Source organism: Argiope bruennichi, chromosome 1 (genome assembly GCF_947563725.1).
Source record: "Argiope bruennichi chromosome 1, qqArgBrue1.1, whole genome shotgun sequence".
Taxonomy (NCBI): domain Eukaryota; kingdom Metazoa; phylum Arthropoda; class Arachnida; order Araneae; family Araneidae; genus Argiope; species Argiope bruennichi.
In genome coordinates, this window is record NC_079151.1 from 139,229,675 (window position 1) to 139,257,485 (window position 27,811).

At 28.3% G+C, this 27,811-nt stretch overlaps 1 protein-coding gene across 4 annotated transcripts; it reads right to left on the reverse strand.

Annotated features, from left to right (window-relative positions):
* Positions 1 to 2,779: 2,779 nt before the first annotated feature.
* On the reverse strand, positions 2,780 to 27,189 carry LOC129971637 (uncharacterized). Of its 4 annotated transcripts, XM_056085599.1 has the most exons (9): positions 27,067 to 27,189; positions 26,527 to 26,579; positions 24,420 to 24,527; positions 24,085 to 24,132; positions 18,955 to 19,063; positions 7,641 to 7,748; positions 7,318 to 7,365; positions 6,219 to 6,275; positions 2,780 to 2,951 (listed from the first exon to the last, which is right to left on the reverse strand). In XM_056085599.1, the coding sequence occupies exons 3-9, from the start codon at positions 24,425 to 24,427 to the stop codon at positions 2,898 to 2,900; spliced, it is 432 nt and encodes a 143-aa protein (XP_055941574.1). In that variant the 5' UTR covers positions 24,428 to 24,527; positions 26,527 to 26,579; positions 27,067 to 27,189; the 3' UTR covers positions 2,780 to 2,897. The 4 variants fall into 4 exon arrangements, with proteins under 4 accessions (XP_055941574.1, XP_055941583.1, XP_055941593.1 ...); XM_056085608.1 differs by lacking the exons at positions 24,085 to 24,132; positions 24,420 to 24,527; positions 26,527 to 26,579; positions 27,067 to 27,189 and adding an exon at positions 22,991 to 23,006; XM_056085618.1 differs by lacking the exons at positions 24,085 to 24,132; positions 24,420 to 24,527; positions 26,527 to 26,579; positions 27,067 to 27,189 and adding an exon at positions 21,492 to 21,537.
* Positions 27,190 to 27,811: the final 622 nt, after the last annotated feature.

Here is a 27,811-nt window from a genome sequence, read left to right on the forward strand (position 1 = left end):
TTGTAAGGATCTCTCACCAATCTTTCAAAAAGAGAAATCGGCATCAAAAGAATAATAGTGAGCTCCCTTATAATGTCATCATTTTGTGTCAATATCAAATAAACAGTAATAGATGGAAATGTCAAAAAATATATATGAAATAGTTGCCCTTCGCATTTTGATTTGTTCGTTCAGACTTCGGTTCATCCAGTGTTCAGTAGTTCTCAGCCAACTACTGAACATGTTTCTGGAATCCGAAGATGATGAATTCTCCATTTAGGAACGGAGCTTGGCTTTGATTTCCAAGGATGTGCAGATCATGTAGACATCCTTAGAAAATACGAATGGAATTTCGCCATTTTTGGTGAGCTCATAATCATTTGGAAATTCCAGTTTGGCTTTCATGCTTAGCTTTTTGCAGAAACTCCAAACTGTTGAAGAGCGCACTGTTGGAATGGATGTTTCAGAGAGCTTTCCAGTCTCGGTATTAGTAGTATGTGCCAGCTCTGCTTTTATGCCCAGAGCATGACAGAACAGAAATACAGATCGATTTTGTACTACGGGAACCGCAGTGTTGTTCTCTTCGGTTTCCTCAAAGACGTCTGTTTCGCACATTGTCATAGACTTTGCATATTTAAAAAGTTCCATTAGCAAAGCATATACCAATATTGGGAGTACAAAAATAAATTCTCCGTATGTTGTGATCATCACACAGCACAACAAAATATGCAGATAAACTGTTACAAAAACAAAGGCATCCATAGTTTTTTTTGTTCAAAACTCAAAATTCACTAAAATAAATTATGCAGCAAATTTCACCAGCACGAAAGATCACTCGCTCAAAAACAATTATAAAACATTCCATTATTTGATTATTATTGATTTAGCATTGTTGCAATTTTTTAAATGGATCATTGTTAATAAAATAATGTGATATTTTATTCTTACATTTCAACAATATTGCTATTACTGATAAGTCTCAACGATATACGATTGGAGATTTATATTTCAACAATATTTAAATGTGCGAAAAAATGTTTCCTTTCATAATTATACTAACTATTGTTCATAACATTTTTAGTGATTTAAATAAGTTGAAGAGCTGGAATCTGAAACTCTATGAAAAATCTATTAACATGAAATGTGTTCATTTGATTCTAATAAAATGATGAGACAATTTTTTTAAAAAAATATTTTTTCTAAAAGGGATTAACATGGAAGATTTTAATATTATTTAAGATTAATATGACTTTAAAAGTTGGTGCAATATAATATTGAGTTATTCATTAACTGCCTGCTTTATTATTTAATGAATACTTATTTATTGTGTAAATTGGCATGATTAGAATTAGATTTTATCAAAATAGATGTGATATCGAAGATACATGAAACGCCTATATTTGCTTTGCCATAGAGCAAATCCCAATTATTAGTGCAGTTTGACCCAGAGCAAGCAGAGTTCATCAGTAAAATTGTATTAGTAATATGAATAATACGCATTTAAACTTCGGGGTTAAAAGAAAAGAAATAGTACAGAATTTACAATTTATGAAATATTAATTTAATATAAATTGTATTATGTTTTATACGATATTATCCTTCCAATACTTGAGATAATTATAAAATTACATTGATAACAAGCATATTATGAAATTTCAACACTGTTTTGTGATATGAATAGATATATATTTTAAGCTCTGTTCAGCACATCCAACCATTTATTCACTCTATACACTACGGGTGCGTGGAATAGTAAGTACGCTTTTTTTAATGGAACGCAAATACGTCCTTTATGAAACTTCGATGTCCATTATATTGATATCTTTCTTTTGTTCCGATTTTTACAGAGGGCCTGATATCAAATGGCTATGTTAGTTATGACACAATTCTTTCATCTGATACACATATTATGGCTCAGCAATTACCGCTTAATGGGTGGTAACATCCTATGCTATACGGAAAATTTCGAATTCTTCTCAACGAAATTTGAACAATTTATAATTGAACCGATAGCATGAGTGCATTATAGCAGTCGGCCACAACAAATCCTGCCGATACTGCTACGTTCAGTGGTGGCGGGGTGGTCGGCTGTACGCAAGAAAAAGAAGAGCAGGAGTGCATTAAAAGTGTTTTCTCGCTACAACTATAGGATGTCTTTCATTGCAATCCGAACTCTACAAACTTTATTTTTGTAGGCGGGTCCAGATTCGAGACGATTCCATCTCTTACATTATAATGCCATGTTTTATATATATAGCTCATTATTCTGGTGTCGTCCATTCGCACAATTGGTTTTAAAGTAAGACAAATCCTTTCAGACATAGAATATTATTCCTTTCCCTGCTCTTAAAATATTTAACGAACTTCCAGAACGAAAAAAAATAATAATTTTTTTTAAGTTTTATACACCGAAGTTAACAATGATTGCGAAATTCTGCCTAAGTAAATTAGAAGCCGAATTTGCAAACCTTTATGCAGAATTCTTTTGGGTCATGCATATATGTCCTTTTCTTATGTATATGAAAATTAACATGTATAATGTGTATATTACATATATATATGTTTATGCATGAACTGAATATCTTCTCATATATATTTCAGAGGATATTCATTCAATTTATTTGGATTTAAAATGTTACAGTATTTTCGTTTACAATTGAGTTATTTCAAATAATTAGAATTTTATAATTTGAGCAGAAATACGGAATAATAATGAAATACGTTCAATATTGAAGAACAGCAATATAAAAGTACACATACAGACAGAACAATGAAACACATTAAAATCCTTCGATATCGAATGCAGTAATTTTATTTTTGAAAAATATTTTGACATGTATTACAGATTATAAGCGAATTTCAATCATGGCTTGTTGCCGAAAATAAACAAATCTTGGATTCTGTAGTTCCCGATTAGTTTACTCGCAATACTTCTTTTTCTTCAGATCGTTGAGAACCCTGTAGAAGCATTTCTGTAAAATAAATTAGTTGATAAAAAGTCAGTTTTGAATATAATCACATAAACAAAATTTAAGGACATCAAAGAGCTTCTAGGAATAATCTGAAAACTATATTTCAATTATATATCATAAGTAGAATAATAGAGACATGTATTCTCACTTAAAAGATATGGAATGCATATGTAAATTTACTTAACACTATCTTGCATTGCCTTATATTATTAATCATAAAATTTTAATTTAAAATTCTTTAAAATCTTACATTCTTTTCAAAAGTTAACGCATAAATCGTTTTGTAAAAATCAGTATTTAAAAATGCCAGTAAATGAAGTTAAAAAATAAATTATCGTCAGTATGAAAGACATTGTTAAACATAAAATGAATGAATGATTCAAATTCACCACTTATTTATTTAAAGAAATGGGTGTCTGTATAGAGAGCAGGAATTTTTAAGGACATTGATTTAGAAAAGTATGAACGCTGTGTATGAGCATATTAAAAATAAACTGAAAAATAAGTATTCAAATTTTAGTCACAGGTGTAGTATCTACCCCAGATAAAATTCTTATTATTACTGTCAAAAGATTACATCGTACTATCGAATTTACTTCATCTTTTAAAAAAATTAATACAGAAATACTTCATTATACTTTAGAACCCTACTTCAATTTTTAATTCTAAGCAGATCAACGATCATAAACTTCCTCACAATATCAGGGTAAAGTATCTTCTAAATACAACGAAAAAAAAATTATTGCAAAACTCCGGTGTAAAAGGCTACTGTCTAATTGCGATGAAAATGAAAGTGTCATGCCCAGCAGTTTGATTTCAGAATGAGTTCTGGGAATCTATTTTATTTCTTCAGAGTTGTGAATATTATGAAGATAAAAATTCACCAGAAATTTATCAGTGGAGGTTTTTCTTTTGACTTAAAACTTTCACTTGATAGAAACACAAGCCTTATCTTTAAATGAACTCATTAAATATGCAAGAATTAAAATGTTGATTTCGATGTTGATATCTCTTAAAATGAGCAATCGGAATCATTTTGCATTGAGAACTGTCTAACATCGAACAAATAATGCCGGGTTCTCCACAAAGCTATGTTTTTAACTGATTTCCTTTCTACATCTTTGTTTAAGTCATTGTTCTTAAATTTTATTATATTATTACTTGACTTTTCGCTGATAACAGGGCTGTTCTAGACCGAAGCAATCATAAAATTATCATTCTTACACGAAATATTTTAAATTCTTCGAAGGGATGATTAAAATTTAGGAACACGTGTTTTAATACAGATGACATTATGGTTATTATATTCTTAACATTTACGGTGGAATACTGTTAACTTTTATTTTTATTTTTGGAAGCTCCTTCTGAGTTCTTATGTGTCCTGCTTTTGTTCAATGTTGTTGATATAAAATACTACACGAATTTAGCAACTACGTATATGTATCACCATCAAGAAAAAGAGTTGAGTAAATATTCTGGACAATTGTTTGAAAAAAATAATAATTTATACTAACGTGTAAGCAGGCCCGTTCTTATGAACTCACCTCCGAATTGGGATTGGGGGATAAATCATATCTCTGAAAATTCGACCCGACCGAAGGCATATGGATAAAAACTAAATGATCGGACCGCCGCAACAGCAACACTGGCGGGAACTGTGGCTTAGTCCTAAAGGCCATCACCGGCCACGGTACAACCCTTCCCTAAGGAAGTGCGTCCCGTCTTTGATGGGAGGAGTCAGACACCAACCTTTTCGTATACTCTCCAGGTTGGCGAGATTCAAGCGCCATGCTGGAAGCATCTCATTCTCATTTCGAGGTGCTCCCCCCCGTGATGAGGATTGGCCAGATAAGGCTAAAGTCATGAATGTCCTAGTAATTCGAAATAAATATTCACATCATCATAAATGTACCATGATCAATCAGGAATTTGGTAGCCACTCAGTTTTTAGAAAAAACAAAAAAGAGCAGACGAATTTTTCGAAGATGATAGTAAACCATTAAACAGGGTTCGTTTTAATCATTTAACTCCACTCATTTTGTCGCAACTTCTATTCTCTAAAGCCAATTTTCTCTATAAAATGATTCCTTGTTGTCAGGCCACCATAATAAAACGCTTTAGCAATAAAAGACTGATTTTCATCAAACGACTTTATGATTGGGGTAAAATCAAAATCCTCAAAAATAATTGTCTTTCTTTTCTGTATTAATCTTTTTTATTTTGTTTGTTGTCTTTTTTATCTATTCCTCAGACTTCCAGTCTTGGTGTTAGAGAAGTACTATTCGTTTTATTGTCCTGAGACGACCACTATTCGACGATTCTATTTCATTAAGGAGAGAGACGCTTGACCTTGATTTTCGCCCTATTAGATACTTTTTTGTTCAATTTATTTTTCCCGTGTTTGTGAAAATCGTGTCGTTTCTTATCTTATTATTTTAATTCAGTCTACGAGTAATCCGACTTTATTTTATTGTCAAATGTAAACATACCCTCCTTTCATCTTTCCTCTCACCTCTATGTTGAAGAATTAATCCCATCCTAACGCATGCGCAAAAAGCACAGGGGGTGATAGAATCAGCTGTCAAACAATATCTTACTGATTATGATTGAGCAAAAGTGTACAGCTACCAATCTTTATATATGAATATTTCATTTAAATATTTATAGTTAATTTCTGTAAAGGTTGTTTTATTTTAATTATTTATATGTTGACACTGTTCATAATGTATCAGGATTTTTTCAAAGTATTTCAAAGAACCCGTAACTAGTGCAAATCTGAAAATTTAATTTTGAGATTAGTTTTACATCAAAATTTAAATCTCAACAATTTTTGAAGTATTTTATATTTTTTATTTTCTCCGGATTCATTTCATTTTTTTTTTGACGATTTAGCTTGACTAAATATTTTTGAGTATGTATAGGCTTATTTGTTATATTTGGATTTAATATAATAGACGCTATTAGTTGAATGACTTGAGCAATATTTGAAATAAATTGTTTTTCAAATGTCATATTATTTGGATTAATAGAAATGTCATCAATCCTGTGATTTCACATGAACTGTACCGTTGCATCTTTTCATCATTACTGTTTAAACGTCACGCAGAAGAGTAGTGAGAAGTACATAAAGATAATATCAATTAACAATTTTGAGACATATTAAGAGAAAAATTTACAATTTTTTTTATTGGGATCATAGAACGGGAAGAATAATTCATTGCAATTCATAAAATATAATTTCTTATGATCAATTATAAAAGCACTTACCAGTAATTTTTTTGTACTTCGGCATTGACGCTTCTGCTTTTTATCACTGCATGCCATCTACAAAACAATAAATAGTTTAAACACCGAAAGCAGTACCTTTATCAAACAATTTATCCAATAAAATTTAGACACACGTGACAAAAGATGGAGTTTTACTAAGTACTAATGTAGTAGTTTTCTTAATCAGATTTTGCTCAATTTCATTCATAAATCAATCTATTTTTCCTAAATATATTAAAAATAATCGTATCATGCCATATATAAATTGATGAATGTTAAGAGACAGCCCAGATGTGTGATATTTTGTTATTTAGAAGTTGTGTAGCAATAATTTTTCTTTTTTTTTGTATCTGTTCTTTAAAATTTCATTTTTCATGTATTTTTTATACATGAATATTATTATGTATAAAAGTACATGTATATTATTATGTATAAAAGTACATGTATATTATTATGTATAAAAGTACATGTATATTATTATGTATATTTTCACATGCAACATCATCAACATTCTACAGACATTTTACCAAAAATTGCTTTTAAATTGCAATGAATTAAAAATGAAAAACATTCAGATTTTTCAATGCACATTAAAATATAGATTAACACCTTTTCAGCTGAACTCTTAAATAAGTACTTTTCGTAAATACTTTTTAATAATAAATAATAACTTGAAATGTTTATTGAAGTTATAAAGCTGAAATAAAAAAAATTACTTTAAATCCAAAATTACTCCATTTTTTTAAAAAGAATGAATGGTTCAAATAATTGGTATAGGAATAGATGAATTTCGCTGCAAATACCGTCTTAAAATGGTTTATTTGTACAATGTATTAAGTAACAACATTCCTACCGTTAATAAAAGACCGTGGCATAAATGGAATTAAAAAAAATGAATAATACGACATAATATGTCATAATAAAATAATAATAATATGCATTCAAAATCTGTATGTAGCATTCTACAATATTAATTCGAAATCAAAATCACTTTTGAATAGACATGAAATTTATTTTTCTTTTATATTGCAATTTATTAGTCAAGAGATTTATGAATTGTTAACGGGAACGGAAATGAATTTTAAATCATATTACTTACTTTCTGAAAGCTGTAAACGCCATTGAAAGTTTTTTCATATGCCTTGCGCTATATAAAGAAAATCAATTAATGAAATTTACATAGCTTAAAGGAATGAAAAATTCTTTAAAAATGATTAAATATATTGTGTTGAAACCATTAACATACACATAAAATAAATAAATGCAATTTTCAATAACTGAAATTAAGCATTAACTTATAAAAACTTTTCTATAAATATAAAATTAATGAAAAAAATTTAGAGTGAATTTGTACAATAAAATACAATCCATGATAATAAAATTTAAACTTCAATAAAGTGTCGTCAATCAATAAGTACTAACCTGTTCATCTCCGTTTAGATGACAATATATGTCAATTTCTTTCGATGGGTCATCGGTATGGTACGAGTAGAAATTTTTCTCGATGTAATCGTGAATTGCTTCGTTATCCTAAAAATAAGGAGATAATACATACACTAATACATAAATTTTGTTCACATACACACACTTCAATTGCACACTTTCTAATTGATTTTTTACAAATATTTTACACAAACGAAAACATCATGATTTTTAAATGAATGATGAATTTTCTATTAATTAAAAAATGAATTTCCCTAGAACAGAAGGCAAGCAAGTTATATGAAGGTCCCATTTTAAGCAACACTAGGGTTGTTTTGGGACAGATCTCGTAATTTTAAACCACGGTCAGATGATGAAGAAGACACCTGAGCTTTCACTCTCTTTCCAAACTTGTGCATCCCACCAGCGGAAGGGCATTTGGCCCCGCTAGATTTAACGTGCATCAGACCGGCTTATACAGCGTTTCTGCGGTGGAATTGAGTCTTCAACTTGAAACCCTCTGGTTCTGAAGCCGAGATCTTACCAATAGGGCACTGCGGTCCCAACAATAAGCCCGCAACATCAGGCTTATATAAGAATCTTTGTTCAGATTAACTAAACTATGGGGAATGTATTATTGCCAAGCCCTAAAGTCGCTTTTCTGCGCATATAATCCCACATTAAAGAAGATAGTTTTACGGGTGTTTTAAGGGATGGCAGATGAGTGACCCCTCCATTAGCGATTTGGCGATGAATTTAGCGACAAAAATGGAGCTTCCCGGAATCGCAAAAATCAGAGAGCTGTCTCTTATAGAATTCGAATTTCAATGATCGTTCTTAAAGTATCTTTCTTGTCGGAAGCCTTATACAAGATAGAAGGGTCTGTGAGGAAATCGAATGAATTTTTTTCTTCGTTCTCTTTCTTTTCGGACCGCGAAGTCAATTCTCCGTTGTTTCACACTGTGCTTTTCGCGAAGCTTTGCTTTTTAGCGAGCAATACGCTGCTTGTGCACGCATTTTTGTTCTCTGTAAATGTTTTCTTTAGTTGTATTTTTTCTATGAAAAAAATTTATTACATAACTTTTATATTGAGGAAAGTCTCTTTAATTACAAAATTATATTTAGATTCCTTTCAATATAAATCCCTGCACAAAGCCTAAGTTCTTGTTTTTGACAATCGATGTAGATGGACATTTAGGGCTGAAAGTGATTGCTTTTGCATTCAATGATAAGTATTTAATTTCAATCACAATGTTTTACTAATTAGGTTTCATTAAAAACTTTTTTAAAATAATAAAAAATGCCTTGTTATTAATTATAACTTTAATTCTACAAGAAAATGCAGAATGTTGAATAATTTATTTTTCTTTCTCCCAAGAAACGGCTGTTATTTTTTTCATTTTCTAAAAGAAATTAAAAATTCTTCCCTGTTTATTTCTCTGGACATTGAATTTCTAAATAATCAAATAATCGAATTTCTAAATAATCAATAAAGAATCAAATCACTTGATCTTATATTGAAGGACGAAATAATTCTACAATCTTTTGTAAAAGAATTTCACACAGATCTAGAATATTAATGATAAATAGTGATTAATCATATCCAATTCAATTTATGACTTAGCTTCCATGAATTTGCAATATTAACAATGAAATGGCTACAATAAATTGAACAACGAATGATTTTACCTCGTCATTAATACCAGTGAAGCAATGCGTAATGCCCTTATGAGGATTTCCATCTGGAAAATATAAATGTATTAAAAATTAATTTACCATTGCAATTATTACATTATGTAATGAAGAGATCCCTTTTATTATTCATTGAATACTCCAATTATGCTTAACTCAAATTATATATTTTAAACGTGAAATTTTGTCGCTGCTTTTTCACTTACTCACTAATACATCAGAAATTTCTGATTTTTAATACCGTTCTTTTTATATTTTACACACTTTGTTAGTATTCTGAAAGTTTAATTATGAGTTATTTCATTTCAAATTGTATAATACAGATAATTTAACGTCCCGTTTTAACGTTAGGCTATTTTGGGATGGATCTCGTAATTTTGAACCGTGGTCAAATAACGAGGACGACACCTGAGCTAGCACCCCACTCCCCACCACAGCAGCGGGAGGTCGTTTGGTGTGGACATATTTAAGGTGCACTAGACCAGCTTACACGACGGTTCTTCGGTGGAATCGGATCACGAACGTGAAACCCTCCAGTTCCTAGGTCGAGACCAGGCCACCGCGGCCCTCCGTATAATACACAGTCTCTATCATCAGTAGTACACCGTGCTGAGCCCGAAAAAAAAACTAAGATTTTGTAAGTTTTGTAAAAAAAAATTATGATTTATTAAGCAGAAATATTTGAATATAATAGTTTTTTAAAAATTTTGCTTTTACATTTGCCACTAAAATATAAAAAAAATTTCTTACATTGAATTTACTTCAATTTGTAGTGAATAAACAATATTATTACCTGAAGCGCACTCAGAATACGTAAAGCATTGATAATAATCGCCAAGTTCAGAAGCGTCTGGTATTTTGCCTTGAATTACTACCAGCAAACTGAAAATACACACAACGGAAGGGATGACTTTGCTCCACATTTTGCACTTACGCTCTAGTGTCGTTGAAATTGTAATTCAATTTTTTCCACACTCTTTTATATACTACTATAGACTGGGAAAAACCATAGATTTTTACAATGATAGTACCTGTGCCAATATAAATAGGAATAGGAGTTCAAATCTTGAATAATTTGTGGTATATTTCCATTTCATAGAATAGTTTTTTGAAGTAAGCAGCTTATTAACGTTTATAGTAACCACAGGTGAAAGAAAGGATTTTGTAAAATACCATATTTGCAATAGCTCTTAGAAACACCTCACATCAACCTTTATTTCGTGTTGGTTCAAGCGAAAGCTGGGTTTAAATACGAAAAAATGGCGAATTTCCTCTTCAGAAATTTACCATAGATATAATATTCGTACATCATGTGAATTGGAACCAATTAACTCTAAAGCATGTATTTTTCAGAATCATAAATTTCAATAATTTTTCTAATCTATATTAAAAAATTACTTTTTAATAAATTTTGTTGTTAAGCATTAAAATATATCTGAATGTGATTCTTATCCTTCGTTTTCAATTGAGATTTAAGAAATAAAAAAAAATTAAATGAAGTTTATAGCGCACAAGAAAAAATATTTTGAGAAAATTAAATTTAAACGAATTTATAATATCAGGTAGAATTTTGTTCCAAATGTATTTTCATGAGGTAATAATACAACTATAAATGATGAAATTAAAAATTAGTGTCTGAGAATTTTTAAAAATTCAGAAAGCATTTAAATATATTGGTTAATGCAAAATTAATTTTAATGACGTATTGGATCCATGTCACACACTTTTAAAACATAAACAGTAATGAAATATCTTTATAAAAGATATTTATTTATTTTTCCTTTAGTAGGAAAATATTTTCGTTCAAGGATTAAATTAGCATGAGCGTACTATAGTGACGACTAAACTACTCTGACAGTAGAGACAGAAGCGGAATATCTTTAAACCTGAAATGTACTTATATTTTGCTTATGATCAAAATATTTCTATTTCAAAAATTAAATTAGCTAGTGTAAGATATAATGTGACATCTTCACTACTGTAATAGAAGAGGCAGAAGTGGAATATCTATAACCAGACATTTAATTTTCTTCTTTATAAGTAGGATATTTCCCTTTCAAGTATTAATTAAGCATACTGAGTACTAGAGTGACATTTCCTTTGTAATGTCCTGATCTAGACTGATCAAATAACGAAGCGGAATTTCTAGACAATTCTTTATTTTACAGCCCTATATATATATATATATATATATATATATATATATATATATATATATATATATATATATATATATATATATACAAAGAACAACTTGTTCTAATCTTGGTTAAATAATTATTTATTTACACATGTAGTAGGAGATACAACAGTCAAAGTCGAAGGTTTTTCTTGAAACTCAGTTCTCCATCACGTCAACACGACTACTCCAGGGGTAGTATCTCAGACTCCGGACTCGTAGGCGTAGTACAACCCTCTACTGCAATACGTTTCTTCTCTCCTCCTAAAAAAAATCTCCGCCTCTTAATTTACATTGGTCATTTGAGCTCTCTTTCGGCCAATCGGGGTTCAGCCATATGCTCTCTCAGCGGTGCCAGTGGGTCGTGAGAAGGTCCTTTCACAAAGAGAGACATCTAGCATCCAGATGTTTGGACACCCCTTTTTCTTTGAAGGAACTATCAATACCTCTTGGACGAAGAATTCCACATGTGGTCTGTCATTGTAGTCGCTAATGAGCAGATGCGAGACCACCCAGGTGAAAAGATTCACCATCTGGCTATCTCGAGGCGTTTAGTAAGTAACAGCGACGACACAGCTGTCTGTAAATGTCTTATCAGTACTGGTAAACGGGGAATGTTACATCTTTAATGTGAAAAAAGAGACAGAAGTGGAATGTCTTCATACCAGAAATTAATTTATATTTTTCCCAATGAACAAAGTATTTGCTTTTCAAGGATTAAACTAACATGAAATGAGTACTAAAGTGACATCTCCATACTGTGAAAGAAGAGATAGATTTGAAATGTCCTTATGAGTAAAGTATTTGCCTTTCAAAGATAAATAAATAAACGTACCTATTTTCTGCGACCAAATCTGACAGATTTATGAAGTTTTTATATATTAATATAAGAACAATCAACATTTTTATACACATTGACCAAGCACTGTCGAGAAATCCTACCAGAAGATCGGCTTATCTTCTTTGAGACGGTCGACAGAGGGGTAAAAAATAGCCAGTTTTACAGAAGAGCGATATTTTAATTTCATAAATTAGTAAGTTTCAGTGATTGATTTAGTTTATTGGAGTCAACAATTTTTATTTTAAATATTGGTATCTCACAAATATTTTTTTAAATGATTCACAAGTTTAAATATCGATTTTTTCGGTATTTACTAGAAATTAAAATTTTTTTCTCCACTATATGTTCAGGGATCTCCAACATAGCAAAGTAGTATACGTTTTAGTTTTTATGAATCCCTAACGGGCGAAATTAATTAGCTAATTAATGGCTTAATTAATTGCTAAAATATAAATTAGCGAAATATGGATTATCCCTGAAAGAAGATATTGTATCCATAATGACTGATGGAGCAACAGTTATGAAAAAAGTTGGAAAGTTCATTTGTGCAAATCAGCAATTGTGTTATGCTCATGGAATTCAATTAGGAGTAATAGATGTATTATATCAAAAAAATAAAGAACAGAAGAATCCAAATACTGTGGATATAGAAATTTCGGATTCCAACTTTGAAGAGAGTAAGAGTGAGAAGATAATATGAAGAAGAAGATATTAACCCATCAAGAATTTTTTCCTATAATTTATAAAGCTCGAAAAAATGTTAAGATATTTAAACGTTCCCCTATAAAAAATGACATATTACTAAAATATACACTAACTGAAAGTAAAGCAGAATATATGTTAATATTAGATTCTAAAACACGTTGGAACCGTTTACTCCTAATGATGGAACTATTTTTGAAACTGAGAAATCCAATCCAAAAAGCAATAATCGACTTAAATCTGTAAATTATTTTTTCAGATAGTGAATTCGACTTAATATCCAGAACTGTATCAAAGCTCTAATTCCAATAAAACTGGCTGTTGAGGCATTATGTCTGTGAGATTCTAATTTATTAACAGCTAATGCAACAATAAATTTTATGTTGCAGTCAGTGAAAGAACAGCACATATCATTATCTGAAGAATTATATATTACATTGAAAAATCACACAGAAGAAAGGCATACCGAAATAGAAAATGTCTTACGGTATTTACATAATTATAATGATTTTAAAAATGAAAATGAAAAAGAAAAGAAAATAACCAATTCAATTCTGATAAAGTTTATAGTAAATTTTCTTAATATTTTTTTACCCACAAACCTATTTACATTCAGAAGAATTCGGCTCAGTTATCGAAGATTATGATGTCACTACTGTCGATAATGAAAAGGAATTGTCTCTTGAACAAAAATTAGAATTAGCGATAAATAAAAAATTTCAACAAACCAAAATACAATACAGAAATCAGCTATATCCAAAACCATCCGACGAGAAATCGATTTATTTGAAGATGAGGGATTTAGAGGTAAATACTTGGAAAAAGTATATTGCGCATTGCTAACAGTACCACCAACTAGCGTAGATGCCGAAAGAGAGTTTTCGACAACTGGTAATTTTTGCCCAAAATTACGTTCCAGGACAAAGACAGTACAACTGATGCATTATGTTTTTTAAGATCACATTTCACAAATAATAGTACCACAGGCTGAATAGTGATATTTACACTTTTATCTGATTTTAATAAATAAGGTGTTCCTTTACTTTTTTGCGATTCTTTATATACTGTTAAAATTTATAAGTTACAAATTATTTTTTGTGATATTTACACTCTCTAATGAAACTGGCAAATAAAACAAAGAAACACCTGTGTTTTCTTTCTTTTTCTAAAATTTCTAATGCCGGTATTAAAACCGGTATCCCGGTATTAAGATCTAAAAAATACCGAATACCGGTATTGAAATTTCGGTCCGATATTGCAAACCCTAGACGCATGGATTTGAATTCCTTTCTATAATTATTATTAGCCGGTTTGGCTACCAGCCGTTTCGCCAGCATTAATACGCTTAAATGTTCAATCAAATATTTTATGTAACTTGGTGTTATAACAGGTTTTTCAGCAAAATATTTTTAAGCTTCAAATTTCGATAGTCATATAATTCACTTATACTATTATTGAGGCCTTAAGCAGTTCTGTTCATTGTGCTACTTATCTCTCTTTAATTTTCTATCAGCACTCGTTAATTCAATTTGAAATTAAACTGGAAATGATTAAACTGCAATTAATAGAAAGACGTTTTTTACTGAAACAAAACATGTCTTTTAAAAAAAAAGAAAAACATGAGAACTGAGAGTAAAGTCGTTCGGAATTGAAGTCGTATGTGCACTACATAATAATTTTTATAATCTATCTATACTTATATATATAAGCTCAATGTGTGAGCATGTGTGTGTGTGTGTTGGCGCTCTACAAGTCAGACCGTTTGACGCATAGCTACCAAATTTGGCATACGTATACCTTGGAGGTTGGGAATGTGCACCTAGGATAGATGTTTCAAATTTTTAATTAGAATTTTAATTAATTAAAAATTAAACGAAATTTTGACGCTTTTCCAGTATAACTTCCGAAAATATTAAAGCACAAAATTAATTTTTACATCATATCAAAGATTAAGACATTATCTTTTTAAATATACTAAAGTGTTAATCAAAAAAAATTAAATTTCTATTTTTAGTGAATTTCTTGAAACATATTTTTCCATAACTTATATCGTACAAAATAAAAATAAAATTTAACTTACAAGAGCACGTGATGCTTTAATAGGGAAAAATAGCTTTTATCAACTTGTTTGCATGATATTGACAAAAGCTCAAATTTAAAAAATAAATCCACTCTTATTATAAACTACATATATAAAAGTTTACTTTACAGCACGTGATTGTATGAAGAGGAAAAAAATTGAAATATGATATTTTATAAAAAGTAACTTCAGGAAAATTTTTCTACGATTTTTTTACAATAACTATATTATTAATTCAATAAAACAGTTGAATTACAATAAAAATGGTTTAATATGTACAGGATAATCAATTTAATCAGCACCCATTAACTAATTTGGGTCATACATCTGTTAAAAAATGGTCTAAATGAACTAAATAATTATAATTTATGTAACTTGAGTCAATAAATGCTCCCATGAATTACGTATTTTAAATTTTTATATGGCCCTTTGAATCATATTTTAAAAAAATATTCTTGAGACACCAATTTTTTAAATAAAAATTGTTGAACTGCAATAAACTAAATCAATCACTAAAACTGACTAATTTATGAAATTTAAATAACACCATTTTATAAAAACTGGCGGTTTTAGACCACTTCATCGACTGTCTCTAAGAAGATATGCTAATTTTCTGCTAGGGTTTCTCGACAGTGATTGGTCTCTGATTAAGAAAATGTTGATTGTTCTAAAATTGATAAGTAAAAACTTATAAATCAGTTAGATTTGTTCGCAGAAGAGAGAAACGTTTATTTATTTAAAAGTTGAAGTGTCATGAGTATTTAGCAGAAAATGATTATTTAGGACAAAAAGACTGTAAAAATTTAAAATTCATAATTTTTTAAGTACATTTATTATAATTTAATAATTATAATTTAAATATAATTTATAATTTAAATTATAATTAAATATAATTTAAAATATTTTTTTTTGGTATCATTTAAATCTTGCCAAGTCTGAATTTTTTTAAATATAATGTCATATTGTTCAACAAATTTATTTTACTCAAAATAAATATAAATTTTTGGCACCTTACACGTTAATGGGAAAAAAATAGCTTTTATCAACGTGTTGCCATCACATTAACAAAAGTTCAAATAAAAAATAAATTAATTATTATAGCAAATTTAACCTATAAAAGTGTAATTATAAATATGAAATATATAGCAAAAAAGTAAAGGCAAGAAGAAAGTTTCTGCGATCTTAAAAATCCATATTATTGATTCTATAAATCAGTTTTATTTAATGCTTACATGGTTTGATATATGCAGTATATTTACCCTAATTAGATTCAGACAGCTAACATGTAAACCTTATGTATCTGTTAACAAAATTGTTTAAATTTGTAACATAAATCAACAAACTCTCTGATAAATTACGAATTTTAATTTTTTACATAGATTCTAGGTCTTGTAAATTATATTTAATAAAATATTATTGAGACATTAATGTTTTAAATAAAAAGATATGCCAAATCTTTTTTTTTAAATAATTCTTTTCAACTAAATCAATCTCAAAAAGTAACTGATTAATGTACATTTGAGTATCTCCATTCTGATATAAACACTCGATTTTGGACTTTTTCATTCAACATCTAAAAGAAAATACTCCTATCTGCACCTGGAGTTTCTTAAAGGTTGATTATTAGACGAATGTCTGCTTGTGTATGTATGGGGTGGCGCACTGCATGCGGGACCATATGATGTAGAACTACCAAGCGTGGCCCATATTTTCTTTGGAGGGAGAAAATGGATACCCAGCAGAGACCGTTTTTAAATTTTAATTAACTGAAAAACTGAACGAAACTTTTGAGTATTTTAGAGATGACCTCCGAAAAAATTTTACATCCTAAAACTGATTTTTATATCATCTTAAAGCCCAAACAATAATCGTTTCAATGATGCTATGTTTTAATCTATAAATTAAGTTTATATTTTTAATTTTTTTTAAAAAAGCATTTTAATTCTATTTTCTAACAATTTATTTCGCACAAATTGAAAATAAAATTTAAATTACACGATCATGTCATGAATGCTTGAGAAAAAGTTGACCTCACCTTGACAAAAACTTAAATTGAAAGATTAAGTTAAATTTCAAAAAATCTGAAGATTTAAAGACCTAGGAAACACGAGTTCGCATAAAATGGAATAAATATGAAATGTGATATTTTCTAAATAAAAATGAATACCAAAAAAGATGTTTTGTTGACGTTTTAAAATAGTTATATTATTATTGCAGTTTCAATTAAGGCATACATAGTTTAATATTTACATAATATAAGCGCTAATCAGCACACAATAGCTATTTTTTAAAAATTTATTAATTGGTGTATATATCGAATAAAAATGGACTAAATTAAATAAATAATTATTTTTTATGCAGTTTGTTATCAATAAATATCGTGATAAATTATGAATTTTAAATTTTTATACAGAAACTCTGTTTTTGAGTCATGTTCAATAAACTATTTTAAAGACACTAATATTTTAAATAAAAAAATGTCCATTCTTTTTCAATTAAAACTGATTAAGTTTTCAAAATTTAAATGTCTTTATTCCATACAAACGCGCGATTTTAGACCTCGCCATCACCGTCTCGAGAAAAAGACCAAATGCGCTTTTGAACATTCCCCGATACTGATGGTCTAAATTAATGAAATCATTGATTGTTCTAAAATGATGAAATTCGAAGCTTTAAAAGTCGGTCAGTTTTGATCGCAGACAAGTGAAACGTTTAGTTTCTCAAGATATTTTTATTGGATATGGTTTATAGGATCATAGAACTGTATAAAATTTAGACTTCATAATTGTTTTTAGAATTACATTTATTGATTCAAATAAAATAAAAAAATATGCACCGTAAATCGTTTTGAAATTAAAAACTGTATTTTATGATGAATCAATGAAATTTTTCTAGAATAATTCTTTAAAATATTGCATAAAAATATTTCGTGGTACACATAAAATTACAAAACCGAAGGATTCGATCTATTTTTGGTTTCAGGAAAAATGTTTTTGTATTTATCGAAGTTCTGTCTCTTTCATTTCACATTCAAATTTAAATCTTACGGCCGCTGACAATAAATTAGAAAGATATATAGCACATTGAACAAAATATAGTGATGCTTCTATAATAGCATGAGTTATGTGACTATAGAAAATTGAAGTTTAAAAATATTTTATAAAAGAAGCAATTAAGAGACCAAGGTACATAAATTTTGAATTGAAAGTTTTAGGGAGTATTAATTCTGGCGAACCAAGTTTCGCCAAGTTTTGAATGTTACAATTTTAGAACACACAACATTGTCATAATTCTTGCCAATCGTTCTTGAGAAATCCTAGGAGATGATTGGGTTCTTTGAGACGGTCGATGAAGTGGTCTAAAATCGCCCATTTTTATTGAATAGTGATATTCATATTTTCATAAATTAATCAGTTTTTGTGACTGAATTAGTTGATGACAGTAAAATTCTTTTTATTTGAAATACTAGTGCCACAAGAATACTTTGTTAAATATTGTTCACAGAGCAGAGGATCTTCATTTAGACCCTTTTACGCATATATTTCTATTATAAAGTTTTTCAAATTAGCCGTTGGATTCTGAATTGAAAGAATATATATAAAATCATGTTTGCCTTAAATAAAATCATTTATTGAATTAATAATGTAGATATTATGAAAGATCATACGAAATAAATAGAGCACACACACACACACACACACACACACACACACACACACACACACACACACACACACACACACACACACATTGAGGTTTATTATAAGTATAGATATAGTTTACCAACTGGAAGAAAATATCGCCAATAAAAAACACTCACTTTTTTTTCTCCACTAAAGTTGCATATATTCTTTGAGTGCTTCAGATATGTTATTAGTGTTGTATGAGTATAACAGTTTCTGGCCATACAGGAATATTGGTTGTCTTTCCTAAACACAAGAAGAAAATAACTATAGAAATAAAATATTGAGAATAATTCTTTGTTTTCGCTACAGAATAAAATTTCAATAGATTTTCTTCAAAAAAGGATTTTCTAGCATTTCATTAAATTAAATATTTATTAATACAAAACCACTTTCTACTTGGATCGCAAGCAAACATCTTGACAACGGAAAAAAGCTTAGTTTAAAGCTTAGTTTAAATTGACTAATTACAAGGAACTATTACCAAACTATATAAACTATGAGGAATAATCTAAAAGGGCGTTTTCTTTCGTAAATAGTTTCATAGTATTATGAGATTTACAATTATTACAATGGCTGACAGACCGATATCCCTGTCACTGGAGACTTAGCGAAGACTTTGTCGACACATTTTTAGCAGAATCTCGAAAGTTTAGGAATTAAATTAATGACATTTTATAATTCGAAAATCAAAATTTCTCTAGAATGGCTATTAGTTCTGTCCGATACTTTATATAAACTGGAAAGAATCAAAACTGTGAGGGAATCTCACAGTTATGAGGGCGAGGAGGATTCTCTCTTTGTGGTGTTAATCTCGGAGCAAATTTTCCTTTGTTTTACACTGAGCTCTTTGTGCTGCACTTTAATTTATTTAGTCATTTATTACATCTGTGCGTATTATTGTTATTTGCAATTTTTTTTTGTGCAATTCGTGTGTATTTTGCTAAATTTATTCCGTGGGGTCATGTTTTTTCCTTGTTGAAAAAACGCCCTTATAAGTTACTGAAATAATTGGAGAACCCACACAATACCCACCATAAAAGTTTTATATATTTATATATACTTAAAAAATATTTAATTAAGTTCATTATACTGTAGAAATTACTTTAAATTGAAAATTATAATTGGAAGACTATCAGTTTAGAGTGATTTCGTTTTCTGCCTCTGACAATCGATGGAGATTGAACTTCAAGCTTGAAAATGGTTGCCATCATATTCATTGTTAAATATTTAATTCTATTCATATTACTTTTCTGTTAAAGTATACCAAAAATTAATTTTCTCTAATTTTTATATAATTCTGTAGGATAATCTATTATCTTTTCGGAAACTAATAAAAATCAAAATTCTTTGATTCAAAAATTTTTTTTCGTTTTGATAAACGAAGACTCAGAAAGTATAAAGATTATATGTATTCAATACCTTATTATATTGAATGAAGATATTATATTTTATGTCTAAAACTGAAGCTTTCAGTAATATTTTTGATGTTCAAACATTTTAAATAAATTTAAACTTATCAAGCATCAAATAAGTATTTTGTATATACACCAAAATTATTGGAGAATATACGAGATTTTAATAATGGTTCAGTATTAATTAAATTAACAATATATATTTATTTTTTAAAATACATGGAATATAATTGCGTCAAAAGAAGAGCTGGATATTTTTTTTTCTAATACAAATGTTAAATGTTCAAGATTTTAAATATTACTGAGAAAATGTAATTTTAATTATAAATATTAAAAGTCAAGGGGCTCTTTAAGATTAAGGCAAATAAAAAACTATCTTCCAAGTATTTTTTCTATTGAATATTTCATATCTGATTAAAAAAATTAAAGCGCATTAAGAACCATAACCATGCATGTAGAGATATTTTGCATTTAGTAAAGCGAGCATTTACAATGCATTTATAGAGACCGAAAAACTGTTTATACTTATGTGTATAAAAATTATATGTATTTTTAATTCTTACCACAATAAGTATTTTATCCAATAAAAAAAGGGTATTGAACCGGAAATTTATGAAAGGGTTTACTTTAGTTTAAAGACATCGTTTTTTAAATAAAATATAATTTTCTGCAATACGTATAAATTCATATCATTAAAAAACATTTAAAATAAAGAAAATTATAAGTTATCAGCTATAATTCTTCAAGCAAATTTTGAATATTGAACTGTTAAAGTTTTTCTCAAAATTGTTATCTGTGATTTATTATCTTAAAGCAATTAAATTTTATTTAATTTTCCGTAAAAATGAATTTTTAAATAATTATATTTGCTGATCATTCGTTAATTCTGATATTGTAAGCAAATCAAATTATATGATTTTAAATTGCATGAAAAAATGGTCTGGAATTTGACATAGATCTAATTTTTTTTAATTCGGTTATTGATAAATTCTATTTAAAAATTGCCAGTTTAACTTTTGAACTTGGCTTCGCTAATTGGCAAACGAACATCGAGTTTATCAAAGAACGTTGAACAATGAAAAGATTTACATAGTGAGATAACAAATTGTAGAACTTCATTGTACTGTTGTTTGCATTTTCATTTGAAACAATAATTGTATGAAATTATTCTACAGCTGAACTTATTTCATTAAGGCAGACACAGAATAGAAAAATTACATTGAAGATATCACAGACAATTAGACAATGAAAAGGTTTACCTAGCAAAGTAGCAAATTGAAACACTTCATTATAAATTATGGGCATTTACATCTGAGACACTACATGTGCAAATTATTTTACTCTTGAAATTATTTCATTAAGGCTTTCAGAATAGAAAATTAACATTGAAGGAAGTTATCGCAGCCAGTTGAACAATGAAAAAGTTTACTTGGTGAGGTAGCAAATTGAAGCGCTTCATCATACCATTGTGTGCATTTCCATCTGAACAATAAATGTATTGAATTATTTTACTGTTGAAACTATTTCACTAAGGTTCAAACTATTTCATTAATTCACCGTTAGCATTCACTACTCGGATTTTACCTGACTGAAATGTATTTTAGAATTGTTGTTGTATATTTACTGATACGTCGAAATTTTCTAATTATGTATATCGTACCATTTCCAATGTCTGCACTTCTTTTATATTAGTTGAATATCTATTATTAAATTGCTTAATCTAATTTAATTCTGATTCTATTTCATGAGAAGTCCCCGAAGCTGGACATGAGAAAAAATTCATAAGATTCTATAAATTCAAATCAGACGCCAGACGATAATTGGGATATATTCTTGAAATATTAATATTGGTTCAATTATAAAAAGACATATTAACTGAAATCTTGGATATTTTGTGATATATTTGCATTTGTGAAAACGGTTTTTTCAAGTGAGCTGATGGTTAATGTTTATGCAGACACAGGTGAAAGAAAGGAATTTGAAAAATATTTAAATGCTAGGATTTTCAAGGACAATTGCAACATCCCATACCAGTCCTTCTTTCATGATAATTCAAGCGAAAGCTGCACTTTGAATTAATCTTTTCCTTGCTGTATTTTAATTTCAGTATATACTCTTACAAAAGAATAATATAACCATTTGACATGTATTTTTAACTAATATGAATAATTAATTGACACAATAGTGTATGCGCTTTCAATGACTTTTATCTAAACGATAAGATTCTCAGATTTAGTCTTATTTTGTAATTCATTTATTTCAGAAAATATGAAGATAACATGCATTTGTCCAAATGATGAAATAAAACAAATTTAGAAAATAATTTTGAAACAAAATTACGTATAATATTAATTTTTTTTCAAAATATGTATTTATGATATATTAATAGAATGGAATTTATTTTGGAAACACAATACATTATGGAAATCATGTGGATACCAAAAATATTTAAAGTAATTATATTAAAATGTTAAATGTTGTAATATTAAATGCTAGAAAGATGTTATAAGAAAAACCTTAACAATTTTTTCAAGAGTATTTACTTCGGTTAGATATTACGGAATTACACTAATGTTAATAACTGTTAGAATTCAACAAACAAATATAAAAAATGCAATATTTTTAAATAATTTTTTAAAGAATATATCTTTATTCTTTTTGTATTATTCAAATTAAAAACAGTTTCAGAGACATGGAATTAAATACTCCATAAATAACAACAAAAAAATTTGAAAATGAATAACTCGGTTATACATACGTGCTCATACTTAGACTTTTGCCAACATACTGCTGAAAGAACAACTAGATGGTACTGAGGCGATGATTGTATTCAAGGACAAAATACCACGTGATAATCAGAGCTAACGGACAATGCGGAGTAATTTTGACTTCAGTCACTCAGTTGAAGTTAAAGTACTTCTTAAGTCAGACTGCCTTATTCATATAATCCTTATATCCATAATTCATATATCCTTATTCATATAAATATAAATGTTAGAATACTTCTATTTTGTGAATGCACGTATGAATATATGTATGAATGCACGTATTAAATCACTTTCATATAGTTTCTTTTTTATGGCTATATGTTCAGCATTTCTTATTTGAAAGTATAATGGACATTAAAATCTATATCTCTCAAATATTGTTCTGAATTTTCCTTTCAAAATTGTACCCCATTAGAAATTCCAGCAAAAAAAGTAATAAATGTTTTGTGTTATTTTAGTGAAAAATGAAACAAATATATTTGATTTTTTTATGAATGAAATATTTATAAGTACTGAAAATTTTTTTTGGGTGGAGAACAAATATATATATATATATATATATATTCGTATAATTCAATTGTTACATTTCACACAACAATATGGATTAACATTATTTCTGCTGAATTCTTAAATTAATATTCACGATCTATATACTATATTTCAAAGTTTCAATGCAACTGAAAATGAAAAATTTTCGCTTCGAATCTAGAATTGCTTATTTAAAAAAAATTTGGCTAAAATTATTATAATAAGAACGCATGATCTTTCAGTGGAATTAGTGCTTTAAAAGTGCTTATTTTACAAAATATTATGAAGAAGGAGCGATTCGTATTTTAATCAACAACATGATATATGCATGTATTTAAAAATGAGGAATGGGTCATGAAATATCATCTTAAAAATAATGAAAAATGCAATCAAAATCTCTATACGACAATCTGCAATATTAATTAGAAATCATGATCATTTGTAAACATACACGAAATCGCATTTTTCTTTGATTATTTTTTCAATTAGTCAAGACAAGTATGAGTATTGATAGTTAACAGGAAATAATAAATGAATTTAATATCATATTACTTACATTCTTATAGCTGATAACGCCATTGAGAGTTTTTCGAAATGCATCAAGCTATAAAAGAAGACTTCAAATAATGAGATCTACATAGTATACGGAAGCACAAAATTTTTAAAAAAATAATAAACATATTATATTGGAATTAATAATATATACATAAAATAAATAATTGTAATTTTCAATGATTGAATTTAAGCATTAATTTATAAAGATTTATCTATTAATAAATATCTAAGGAAAAAAATGCGACTAATTTTTGTAATCAAAAATACAAATATTTAAATTTAAATCTATAATACTTTTCAGTTGCAAGAAAGTATCAAAAATCAATAAGTACTCACTTGTGCATCACCGCTGAGTGTGCAATAAATCTGTAGTGCTTCGGCTATGCTATCAGTATTGTACGAGTAGAAATTTTGCTGAACGTAACCGATTATTGGTTGCCGATCCTAAAAATAAGAAGCCAATGTACATACATATGTAGTTATAAATAAAACTAGAACAATACTCATCCTCACCCCCACATTTTATATAGAAAAATTCCGCACATATCAATAGATTTTCTACAATTTTTGTTCATAAATACTATGAAATATGACTTTGTTATAAGCGAACTTTGTGACTTTTGAAAAAATAAGTAATTCTTGTTCAACCCGTAACTGGAGACATTAATTTCCTCACGCGTTAGAGACATGTAGTCAAAATAACTCCATTGTTATTTTTCTTATTTGTCTTTTGTAAACAGCACTTAAACAAAATACATTTTACAAATAATGTAGTTCCCAAAAATATTAAATATATTAATATTAAAAATGTTCAATATTATAATGTTAAATATTGGAAAGCTATTATAAGAAAACCCTTAACGATCTTCTAATGAGTATTTACTTCGTTTAGATATTCTGGAATTACACTAATATTGATAACTATTAGAATTTAAAAAACAAAAATGAAGAATACAATATTTTAAAGTGTTATTTCAAGAATATTTCTGTGTTCTTCTTGCATTATTGAAATTAAAAGCAGTTTGGGAGACACGGAGTCAATGACTTCATAAATAATACCAAAAAATTTGTAAAAGAATAACTCGGTTATGCGCATATGTTCATATTTAGACTTTTACCAAATGACTGCTGAAGTTACTAGGAGATGACTGCATTACAGGAAAAAACGCCATGTGATAATCAGAGCTAATGAACAATGCGGAGTCATTTTGACTCCCGTCTCCAGTTACGGGTAAAATTCATTTAAGAAAATTTAAATTAGCATAATATTGGGAAATAGAGTTTTACGTATTTATAAAGGTATTTTCCTCTGTTGTTGATCTGGCAGTAAGGAAAAATGTTTTACATATATTTTATTGGATGTCAGATCTGTGATTCCTGGCATTAGCGAAGACACTGGTGACAAAAATAAATATTTCCGAATACACAGGAGTGAAAGTGATCTCTTTTAAGACGATGATTCTTCTATGACATTCTTTATCCTGCCAGTTACCTTATATAAAGTCCAAGGAAAGAAACCAGAGAAAAGAGTAAATTCACTCTTTGAGCTGTTAATTCCGGAGAAATCCGATATTTTATGCTGAATTCTTCTTGCAGTGGTTTTATTTTGCAGGCAGTTGCTTCTTGTGTACGTATAGTTGATTTCCTCAAGTTAATTTTTTTTCCTGTTTTCTGCAAGTTAAAGCCTTAACATGAATTTTGAATTTTCACCTATCTCTCACCTATTTGTCAGATAGGAGATCTCACCTATCTGACAAATTTTCTGTACAAATAGATATTTTTTAAAAAAATATTTATTTTATTTCTTTGAAGAAAAGTATTTTTAATTTGGCAAGTATTGTGTCCACTATGATTTGCGAAAGATAGGTTTCCGTTGATATGGAAAATTACATGATAAGAGTAGTTCGAAATTTGCTACTATATATTGTTCATGATAAATTAAATGTTATTGCATCCACTTTGATTTACGAACAGACAGGTTTCCTTTGATATATAAAATTACATGATAAACTTGGTTCAAAATTTGCTACTGATCTATATTTCTCATGATAAATTACATTTTATTGAGTCTGCTTTGATTTGCGAACAAGCAGGTTTCCTTTAATATGAAAAATTTCATTATAAACATTGTTCGAAATTTGCTACTGAACTAAATTTTTCATGATAAAATTACATTTTATTGAGTCCAATTTGATTTACAAATAGTTAAGCTTCCTTTGATAGGGAAAATTACATGATAAACTTGGTTTGAAATTTGCTATTGATTTATATTTTTCATGATAAATTACAAAATGATCGTTTACAAAATAAAAATATTCGAATGTAACGAAGAAAAGAAATAATTTTACTGTGTCCACTACGATTTGTGAACAGGTAAGTTTTCCCTTGATAAGGAAATTAATTTTGAAATTGATACTACCAGTTAAATAATGATAGATTTTACCTTGTAAGATAGAGAATATAAGCAATTCAATATGTCTTGGTGTTGAAGTCCATCTGAAACAAATAAGATATTGAATTATTTTGCACAATTATTTCATAGTATAATGGAACAGTCAATGTCATTCATTATATGCTCTGGTGTTACTTGACGCAAATCATATTTAAATATGATACATTGTTATATTTAATTACATGATCGTCGGAATTTCTAATTTTATAAACCTTTTACATATACGATTTCATTAATTTCTTTACTATTTTTAAGAATTTAATTATTAGTTACTCCATTAATCTAATGAAATTATGACTATGTGCAACGGATAATATATAGTACTGAAATAGAAAAAAAAAGTTGACAAAACGTTTCAACAATTTTTGCCATAAATGAATTTCGTTTACAAAATAAAAATATTCGAATGTAACGAAGAAAAGAAATAATTTTACTTTTTAGTCTTCTAATAAAAATGTGTCTTTATAAATTATTTAGTTTGAGTATATTTCAATTTCCGTGAATGTACGATGTATGATATGATATAATTACCTGAAACACACTCTGATTATGTAAAGCATTGATTAGAATTGTCAATCGATTTGGCTGGAATTACTGCGAGCAAACTGAAAATACTCAAAACGGAAGGGATGATTTTGCTCCACATTTTGCATTAATGCTCTTGTGCAGCTGAAATTGTAATTTAGGTTTGTCCACCCACTGTTATACCCTACTGCAGACAAAACACGTCATATATTTCTTTTAAATGGTAATTCTGATCTAAGTATAAAAATAAATAGGAATTTTAATCTTGAATAATTTCCATTTCTTAAAACATTTTTGTGAAATAAGCTGTTTGTTAAAGTTTACGGAGTCTGCAGGTGACAGACAGAAATTTGTGAAATATATGAATGTTAAAATTTTTAGGGTCATTTATAACGTCTCAAGCAGCCATTATTTTATATTGGTTCAATAGAAAGCTGGGTTTTGCAATAAACAAAAAATAACGAATTTCTTTTCCAATATTTTATCTTTAATATATATATATATATGTATATTAAAGATAAAATATTGGATAAGATATATATATATATATTCGAACATGCGAATTGAAACAAATTGACATTAAAGCATGCATTTTTAAGTAATATGAATATTTAAAGGGACTCAATGGTATAAGTAATTTTGATGACATTTGTTTTTATTACGCCATATTTAAAAAAAATCGTTTTTTTTTTTAAATAATTAATGTTAAACATCAAAATATATCTGGATGGTATTTTTATCCTTTGTTTTC

Bases quoted from the DNA above. Each gene is read 5' to 3' on its own strand.
- LOC129971637 (XM_056085592.1), bottom strand. From the start codon at position 10,255: ATGTGGAGCAAAGTCATCCCTTCCGTTGTGTGTATTTTCAGTTTGCTG. The intron at 7,749-9,329 runs GTAAAATCATTC...CCTTATTTTTAG, and splicing joins TCACTGGTATTAATGACGAG to GATAACGAAGCAATTCACGA. The intron at 2,952-6,218 runs GTAAGTGCTTTT...TTTATTTTACAG, and splicing joins GAAGTACAAAAAAATTACTG to AAATGCTTCTACAGGGTTCT.